This window comes from Nilaparvata lugens, chromosome 11 (genome assembly GCF_014356525.2).
Source record: "Nilaparvata lugens isolate BPH chromosome 11, ASM1435652v1, whole genome shotgun sequence".
Classification (NCBI taxonomy): Eukaryota; Metazoa; Arthropoda; class Insecta; order Hemiptera; family Delphacidae; genus Nilaparvata; species Nilaparvata lugens.
The window spans coordinates 573874-584467 of record NC_052514.1 but is presented as its reverse complement, the minus strand read 5'-3'; the positions used below and the strand labels follow the sequence as shown (position 1 = coordinate 584467).

General features: G+C 32.4%; 1 protein-coding gene across 1 annotated transcript; it reads right to left on the bottom strand.

Annotated features, from left to right (window-relative positions):
• Nucleotides 1-2389: 2389 nt before the first annotated feature.
• LOC120353506 lies at nucleotides 2390-9676 on the bottom strand. The gene is made up of 4 exons (XM_039437357.1): nucleotides 9402-9676; nucleotides 6887-7114; nucleotides 4592-4747; nucleotides 2390-2462 (listed from the first exon to the last, which is right to left on the bottom strand). The coding sequence occupies exons 1-3, from the start codon at nucleotides 9546-9548 to the stop codon at nucleotides 4730-4732; spliced, it is 393 nt and encodes a 130-aa protein (XP_039293291.1). The 5' UTR covers nucleotides 9549-9676; the 3' UTR covers nucleotides 2390-2462; nucleotides 4592-4729.
• Between the last annotated feature and the right edge of the window lie 918 nt (nucleotides 9677-10594).

Here is a 10594-nt window from a genome sequence, read left to right as displayed (position 1 = left end):
AGAGTTTAATAATATATTGAAAAGAAGAGGAAGAAGATGAAGAGCGGAGAAGTGAGTAGAAAGAAGATGGATAAGAGAAGAGAAAGAAAAGGAGATGAAGAGTGGAGAAAAGAAAATAGAAATAGAATGCTGAAGAGGAGAGACGAGAGAAGAGGAGAAATAAGGGCCAAGCCACATGAAGCGTTTTTTAGACGTTTTTGCACTGGTGGTGGATGAGTCAACAGGGCAGGAAGCAGGAGGATTTGGCTAATTATCAGCTGATTCCCAAACACCAACCCAATCAGCCAATCGGAGAGCTTCCCGCCCTGCCGACGCGTCCGCCACCAGTGCAAAAAGCACACCTAGAAAACGCTTCATGTGGCTTGACCCTAAGGGAGAAGAGATAAGAGAGAAGACTCTTGAATAAGCAGGAAGAAGAAGAGGAAGATGAGGAAGAAGAAGAAAAAAAGACGACAATATCAAGACCAGTATGTTAATAAAATACTGTAATTACAACGTGGACCTTACAATAGCTACATCTAGATTATATAAATAGAAATAAAAATCTCAGTACCATTTTTTTGAACTATTTTATCACAGCATGTTGTGTTACATATATTGGTGTTGGTTAACATATTGGTGTTGCTATTCTATCATGGTTGATATTTCCGTGACATTGTATTATATAATACTAGCTGGCCCGGCGAACTTCGTACCGCCAAATAGTTAATGCATCTCATGACAAACTTTAGCTGGATGCACACCTGAGGAGGCGCGATGCGGCATTTTGCATCCAGTAGCTTCTTGCTTATTGATTTGAATGGAAGAACTCACACACACTGAATCGGGCATGGCGTGGAACAGTGTGATAAGGCAATCTCCATAAGACTAACACTTTGCATCACCAAGCCGCGCCTCTAAGGTGTGCTTAGCCTTAGCTTAATCTGATGCACTATATTTTTATGAAAATTATCCAACAATCAGTATTTACATTTATATCTCAATATGCACTTCCTATGTGCTTAGTTAGTTGAGCAGCAGTTTGTATTTTTAGATACATTTGAATGCAGCTTGCTGGGGAATTTAATGGTATATATCCTTGCTGCTGATTTTCCCGTGCATATATTCTAAATTTACACCATTTCGAGTTCTACGACCCAAGTTTGGACGTCGTTCGTACGGCGGCATTATTAGAATTAATATTTTCTGAATCAGTAGAAAGAAAATAGAAAAACAGATCTACCGACGGCTGTTGGATGAGGCAATGATTATAACAGCTGATTTTTAGATTTCATGATTTTTATTTCACAATCTTCTCCCATAAGGATTACATATAAACTTTGAAGGACCATAGGAAAGAGTCCTGAAATCGGATAATAAATTTGATAGGCCATAACAAACTCGTTCGTGAACATAACAAACACAACTAAAAAAAACATCAAATTCGGTTCACGCATGAAAAAGTTATTGAATGTCAAAATAAGAGCTCGATTTTTATTTATATAGATTGCACATCCTCACATACCATTGATATTAGACATGTGATAAAATAATAAAAAAAAGGGTACTGAGAGTTTTATTTCTATTTATATTACAAGTATCCCTAAAAAGAAAAGAGACAATCTACATTAAAGTTTAGACCCAGATCATGGATCAAATAATCAATTTAACTAAAAAATTTCAAACTCAATCAGTTTCATCATTCATAGACTAAAAATTCATTAAGGCTAACCACGACGGTAAAGGGTTCCTTGAGAAATGTCTAAATTCTGGTAAGGCAATGAAAAACCTGGGAAGATTAGTTTAAACACTTAGAATAGAATACCTTGATAGGTTGTTTTCCTTGAAGAAAATCTTAATGACACTCTGTTCCACACAAAAAACTAAGATTTGATACTTTAATGAATCAAATATTTTTTGGGTGCTGTAAACTAAAGCTGCGTTTACACCAAAGCTTTTAACAAAATCTTAATAACTTAATCCTTATAGATGCTATTAGATTGAACATATCTTATCATACACATGATGAACATATCATGTGTTTGTCAAGTTCCGTTTAATCTAATAGAATCTATAAGGATTAAGTTATTAACATTTTATAAATAACTTTGATGTAAATCCAGCTATAGAATTCTTTAATAGTACCTAGGCTTATACAAGTCCTAGATAAAACTGTGTTGAAAGAGTTTTCACCTGGAGAGTTTGTCCTTCAATGGTTTAGCATTTATAATATAGGTAGCTTTGTCAATTTTTCCAAATGATGGATTATATTGAATAACCATATGGTTTCTAATGAATGACAATTCAAGGTCTTTTGTATAAAGTATCTATTAAAACTGAGGATATAATATTTTAGAGTGAATAATATTCTACTATACTGCATTGAGTTAATGATGATTTGACTCACTAGTTCAGCTTGCTTCTTGAGTGACGTATTTGTTGTCACCGTTTCAATACGCTCCGGACAAAAATCTTGAAGGCATCTGCAAATTATAATTTATGTAATTATGATAAATAACTGTTTACAAGGTAATTTTTATTGTCTATTTGTTTTGTATTGTATTTTTTGAGTGTAGATGTGGTGTGAAGTTTGTACTGAATGTATTTATTTTTAAACTGTGTGATCTGTAGTGTAGATGTTTAATGTTTGTTATTTATAATTTTATTTCTATGACAACCACAGTAAGTCATGTGTAAAGTATATATTTCACATTTTCAAATGTTCGAACATCTCATTTGGTTACCGTACATATGTTTATTAATATATGCTATCAACTTTCAAGATTTCTACTCACCTCAATTTACAAAGAAGCTGAATTTACAAAAAATTAACATTTTGACTTTTCTGATATTAATCCATTGAAATGTTCCTCCTATATCATTCTAATATTATCAACAGGTCAATTATACCAATATTGAATAAATTAATGATTTTTTCATATATTTAAATTTTATATTTATTTTAAATTTAAATTTTATTGTTTCGTTTGTACTGACGTTATTAGATAAAAAATGTAGGCATTTTTTATTTTTAGAACTCGTGGCTGGAGCTCAAGGCTTCTTTTTCCAGTCACGCCAAAAACTATTGTATTTTAATGATTATATCCATTTGTAAAAATATTTCTTGTATTTGGCAATATTTTTAAAATTAGAATAGATAGGACCGGCTGCACAAAAACTTCTTAATATTTATCATGATTGAATATTGCGACAAGAACCAATCAAAGAAGGTTTTTTAAAATAAAATTTTTGAAAGAAGGTTTCTCTGATTGGTTCTTGTGACATTCAACTCAATTATAGTTAAAATTTGATATGCTTTTGAGCGATTTCCAGCGCAGCTCCAACATGTACAGTCTTATCAGAATGCACGTTGGCTTTATCTACGCTTTGCTATAGTGAGGTCCACGTTATAATGGCAGTGTTTGATTAGCAATTATATTGTATTGCTATCCTTGTCTACCATTCAACAAATCCGATATCGCTATCTCTTTCTCACTTTGCTCTGTTGCCAGATCGTTTTTAACAATGTAGAAACATAATTAATTGAAAAATATTCAATTTTGATTATGAAAATTCATTATGAAATCATTGAAAAATATAATTAATTGCTTCATAAAAGATAGATTTAATTCTTTTGCTATCGGACCATACAGTCATCAGCAACGTCAATAGAATATTCATAACACTTAACACCTAACACTTAACACTTAATTTATTATAAAGTGTGAAAAACTCCTTCAAAGAATAGAAGGGGTTTGCATGCAGAAGATCAAACAGTAATTTTCCGAACAAAGAGACTGGATAATTTTTTATTGACTATGGCAACCTATTGTAGACCTTTGTTCCCAAGACATGATGGGACTTCAATCTGTACTTTGGTTAATCTTGTACGTTGGGTATCAAGTTGTTGTATTTGGCAACAAAAATATAATTGATTATTTCAAACGAGAATGAACAGTTAATATTACATCAATAATCCTTTATCAGCTACCGTCTATTGAAGGCATTGACAAGACAGAGGATCGGCAACGTTGTTCTATCTTTCCCCGCTAACATCATAACGTGGACCTCACTACAGTATCGTAGCTGGTATCGCTTATCACAGCTCCAACATGGACGCACCCTGAGAGTGAAATTCATTCCTCATTTTTCATCAAAATGTAAATGTTTTCAACTTTGTTATAGTTCAGACACTGTGTTACTTGTAAATATTTGAAAAACACTTACTTTTCTTGGAGTATTGAGGAATGCATTTTACTCCTGAAGAGGAGCTTCATCAGCCTGACACCAGGGGCGCTTGCTCTTATGGGTTGTACTGTGTGGTGTGGCCAAAATGTGGGAAAATATTACATTTGATTTGAAGTTTATTTGATCATTTATTTATTTATTTTTTATTTATATTTTTTACAGAGGAGCACTGATTGGGAGAGAAAAACTAAGGATACTCCTTGTACTATTTCTTTTCCTGGAAATTAAATTGGATTTGTCATTTTTGAGATGTTTTTAAATCTTTAAAATGTTTCTTCGAATATTCACATGGAAACACAGTGTCTTGACTACAACTAAGCTGAAATAGGCTACAGTTCTAAAAATTTTAAAAATGAAAACTTACACATTCTCTCCTTCCTTGTTGATCCATAGCCCCTCCCCGCCTCCAGTGGAGATACCCACATATCCCATGACTCCCCGCCCCTCAGGCAGGGTGCAAGAGGCCGTGTAAGTACGACCGTCTTCAGAAACAAACCGGTAGTCATCCATGTTGAGTTCTCTGTCAAAATCAAATCAAAATTCAAATAATATTTATTCCGATTAAAATTTTGAGCAATAAGATAACATAATAACACAACTCAATGAGATGAAATATAGTAAACTAATATTATCAAGTAATATGCAATAAAAAATCGTAAGCTTATATCATTCAATTGTTCTCGCCACACTGCACAGAAAGCAGCTGTTATCCAGTCCCTACATAGATCTGAAAGGCATTGTTTGCAGACGACTCTCGTCTGACGTCAGAACAGGTTTCTTTCCGGCCTAGGCCGGAAAGAGTACCCTTTCCAGCCGCTAACATGGAACTAAGAAAGGTGATCAAAAAACAGCTGATCAAAAAACTTTTCATTATTCAATAACTAAAACATTTATAATAATATCATCTTATTGTCATTTGAAAGAATAAAAAAGTATAAACTCAACCTCCCACATAATTGAACATAATCTTTTAGGTTATTTAGACAGATCAGAATAAAAAATAAAAATACTTGGACAATTTCCTGATATTCAGATTAGCTCAGATTTGCTAGAGCTATCACCTTCCACTTCAGCTTTCGGAAGTGCTTAGTAAACGACCTATTCTCATATTATATATTGTTTATTTTTCTGTGTGGCGAAAATTGGCGTTCGCACCATGGGCAAAAATGTTTTTTCAACTCTCAATCTTTTCTAGTCCTCAGACTTGAAAACCGATTTCGAGCCGGAAAAGTCTCATTTTCTGCTCTAGGTGCGAAATATACTATTTCAGTTACTGTAATTAATTGAATTTTCACTCTTATTTTTTGGGCTACTGATTCTTAAAACACACAATAAAAAAACTCTTCAATGTTTGATTCCATTACGAACTGCTTGTTAATAATCACTTTTGAACAACTAAACTTACGACATAGCAGTCAGGTATTTATAAATAAAAGCTATTAGCTTCTACTCACATTAGTGGAGCGCTTTCGGACACTAGGCCCTTCATCAATTTAGCTTTTTCGCTTTTGTAATTTAGTTGTTCAAAAGTGAAAGAAAGCTATCAAGTACCCCATATTTTATTTCAACTCTACTACTAGTTTCAACTCTTCAAGAGCCATTTTCAAATGTATATGAAATAATATTATGTATATAATTAACAGCACTTTATAATTTTTGCTGTGATTACAGCATGTATATCATGCATGTCCTATCGTTAGTGACCAGTCTAACAATTTTTTATTTGTGTTTTGTACATTTCTACCGTAATCAAATTTATTATTATACCATTTTATAACCGTACTCTTCAATGTGTGTCAGTTTCATAATTACTTCTTTTCTTTTTTATTAAAAAGTCTGATCATAATGTTTTGTTATAGGACCACCTTCATAGTTTAATCCTTACCTATTCCATCTACTCTCTATTGTATTGTATTATGAAGTTTATTATTTCAAGCTTCAAGGTATACTTTCATGATAAGTTTCATTCCACATGGATGCAAATAGCTTAACAACTTTTCTTTCCTCCAGTATTGATAATGTGATCTGGTATAATGTTGATAGCTTAATATTTACTATATTATTTTCTTAGATTTTTGTAATAATTGATTAATACTAATGCAGAACTTTAATTCATTCATCTTCATTTATTGTATAAAATACTATAATCATAATACAATAATTATGAAATTGGAGGAAAAACTAGGCTGAGCTTGTACTATTTCTCTCCAAAAATTTTGACAAAATGTTAATGTTGTCCAAAAGATAAGGTTATGTAATCACACACTGCTTCGTTACTTGGTACCGACAGGAATGATGATTTAAAATTTTGAATTTTGAAGGTTGATGTTATACTCTAAATGAATCACAGAATGTATCACAATAAATTAAAAATTTTAGAAATATTGCACTTATTTAAAAAAAATTTAATACAAAATCAAAAACCTACTCACTATTTGTTATTCACAGCTGAATAGAACTGTTAAATAATTATTTATCTCTTAAGTTTGATTTTATTTTATTGTCAATATTTGTTACCAAAGGCAACAGCCTTGTAACAAGTATCAATTAATATATCTTTCCATCTTTCCATTACGAAAAAATAAAAATCAAAGTGCTATGTCGTAATTTAATTATTTAAAAGTAAATTTATTAGTTTGTGCCAAGAGAGATACAAAACCTGTCTTTCTCGTGGAGCATGAGAGCTGCCTCGTTGTCGTCGTGCTTCTCCGTTAGACCAAAAGGCCTCGTTGGCCTTGGGCAGGGGGCCGGCGGGGGGGAACGAGGCAAAGGGGCCCACCACCCGGTTGTCCTGCATGGCGATCAGCAGCATTGCCAGATACATGTTGCGGTTCCGTTTCGCCTCGATGCCGTACATCGGCTCGCCTGCCAGCCGTTCTAGCCATCTCTACAACACAAAAATCAGAAAAATATATTTCTAAATATGAATATATTTCTAAAAATATATAGGCTCAGGGGGCCTAGGCTTCCCCAAGGATCAGATAAATAATGAAAATGCGGGTCTATCTACACGAATCCTTAAATTTTAATCCTTAACTTTTTTAAACATCAGTAGTATAATTCCTTCTACAGTATCAACAATGTAGCAAAATTGCCTTGAAAGTATGGATACGGGTACAGAGTGATAAAGAATATATTTTTCTCTATATTATTTTTCTTATATTTTTAATTGTTCAATTCACTTCCTGAAGATCTTAGAAATATGGAGAATGGAACTTTTAAAAATCATATGAAACGTTTCTTAGCAGCTAACCCTTTAAACAAGATTGAAGATTTTTATACAGTAGCTAGGAATATTCCTGGTTAAAAATCAGGTGACATATTATCATAGGGTACTGATAGTGTAACTTACTAATGTAATATATTTGTATTTTGTATCATGTTGTATATATTTGACACTTGTATTGTAACTGAAGACCTCAGATATTGCTGCGATAAAGATTCTATTCTATTGGCTGTGGTATAGTTGAAGCTTGAATATAGAGAGATATTGCTGCAATAAAGATTCTATTCTACTCTATTGTCTGTGGTATAGTTGAAGCTTGAATATAGAATGGTTACACTTATTGATCAGGGCACAATAATTGAGTTATTGCATAAATTTCAATGTAAGAATTAACAAATTACAAGATGTCACAGTGAGAGCAAACGATAGGGCACAATCAGACAATCAAAAATGTATGTACAGAGTTGGTGAGAGTTATGGGAACAGCTTAATGTTTCTTCAGCTCTCTAACTGAAAGTTATTTTCCAATTAGAATATGATCCCCAATGAAATTGTTATTGTAAAAGAAAAATTTATTTATTTCCATGATTTTTAAGAATTCTGTTCCAGTGTATTTATACTTTAGGGCCTCTCTGTAGACCTATATCTCTAATAAATATTTTATGATTTAATAAATAATAATGTTTGTATTGATACTTCAACCACATTTGTATAAAACTGGAAAAAATGAAGCATATAGTAACATCTTCGAATTTAACATTTATGGGGAAAAACTCAGGACCCTCTATCCTTTGGGGGTATTCCTCCCCCCACAATACCTCTTGGTTTTTGCCCTCCCCCAGCAGTTTGGTGAAATGATGCCACTGCTAAGGCTCAACTCTCACTTACGCGACTCAGGTCGAGAAGAGACTCGACTCTAGTCGAGAGCATGTGTTTTCAAATGGTGACATTGCGGCGAGGCTAGAATCGACTGGTCTGAGTGTCATCATTTGGAAACACATGCTCTCCACTAGAGTCGAGTCTCTTCTTGACCTGAGTCGCGTAAGTGTGAGTTGAGCCTTAGAGTTAAAAGGGCGTGAAAGTCTCAAACTGCTGATTCTACACGGCAGCCCAAAAATTAATTCAAATTATTTTATTTTTGTAACATAATATGCATTGATAACAAAGTCAAAAGTATAATAAAATTCAATAAAAACTATGATAAAAAAAAAACACAAACATTCTCATCTATTTCACTATCCATGGCTAACTGCAAGTAATAATCAGTTTTTGAACTATTTTCGACACTACAGTCTAATTTCTTTGAATATTAGTTATTAAAACTAGTACTCACTAAAGCGGTTTTTGATTTTTTTTTCATTTTCTCAACTCTGTTAAGAATGGATTCAAAAAATTCGTAACCAAGCGCTCTACATTAAGTATCAGTTCCAATAACTAATATTCAAAGAAATTAGACTGTATAGTGTCGTTGTAAATAGCTCAAAAACGGACAAAAACATAATAAAAATTGTATATTTATGAAAGTAAATGTTACATCACATATCCAATAATACTTCATTACTGTTATAAGGTCATGAACAAGATAAGTTTTTATATTACTTTTAAAACATTCAAAATCGTCAACCTTAAGACTATTTGGAAAGTACCAAACTCAATAAAACAGTTCAATGTATAGGGATAATTACACTGCTTAACCCTGTTTAATTGCCACTGGGACCAACCAAAGAATATCTATTAAAAAATACCTTCCCTGATTGGTTCTTGTGGCATTTAATCGTGATTAAAATTCTACAGGCTTTTGTGCAACCAGGCCCAAGTATGCTGAAACAGAAAGCAGTTTGCTATGCTATTCTGTTCTCCCAATTCTATGTTATTTGATTCAATTATTTTCTAGGTTTTATTTTTCTATGAAAAAACTAGTATGTTAAACAAGAAAATAGGGGTTTACCGTGCAGTGATCAAAATCCCTGGGCCGTGTGACGTTACTTATAAAGTTGTTTGTGAATTGTAAATAGAAAAGATGATCTTCATCCAATTTGCTCTCCGGTGAGAATTCAAATTTGACTGGTGCAGTATCATCTTCGTCGTCAGACATTTTGAAGGTGTTATTTGAAAAATTTAGTTTGTGTCCGAAATTAGAAAACTGGAATTTTGATGTTTATGTGACGAATGATTGGTGAAAATAAATCAAATTTTATGTTTGTACATTGCTTGGAGACAGATAATAAGAATAAGATGCAATCTCACATGGTCATCACATGATTGATTTTTTTGTAAATTTGTTCTTAGCTTTATTTTTTTAAACTATTCAAGGTATCTTCTCTTCACAGAATAAAATCAGAATTATTCAAGAATAATTAAATTATGTTCATTTGTAACACTATGAATATTTTATGACCTGAGGAATTGTCTACTTTTTATATTTACAGCAGGTAGATAGGTACCGCACAGTGTTTTAAAGTGTACAACATTTTTATTTATTTAAACATGTTTTAACTGTCGTTTGAAAATTACTGTTAGGATAGGCGCACTCCAATTAGTCAAGACAAGAATAGTCACGTTTAGTCACAATATTTCACATAGTTGCTTATGATGCAACTCACACTGATTAGGTAGTCATTGCAATTAGACATGTCTTTGTAAGCAACTATGTGAAGTATTGTGACTAAACGTGACTAGTCTTGTCTTGACTAATTGATGTGTGCTCAGCCTAAGAGTTTCATTATTTTAATGAGAAGAGAAACTTTCCATTTATTATCTTCTTATTTATTTTGGAGCTAACAATAAAACACATATCACTAGGTAACATAAACACTTTGAAAAGCATAAGATCGGAGCTTCAATTTTGGGGAAAATTATCTAAATTTTATATTATTTACTACTACTGGTATGATTCAAATAAATTAATAGTAGTGCCAAATCACTTTTTTGAAGGTTTTTACTAAATTTTTATTGGTGGTTTAGCTTAGCAGTAATCATTATTGTGATATCTCTTGGAAGACTGAACAAATCAAACACAGAAAAGACTGTTTGAAAAAAGACTATTTGAACTTTGGATGATAATTATTTTAATGTAAACAAACAGTAATGTGACTTTCAAAGTACATTTTCTGTATGTAGCCTATTGCAATAGACTATCAT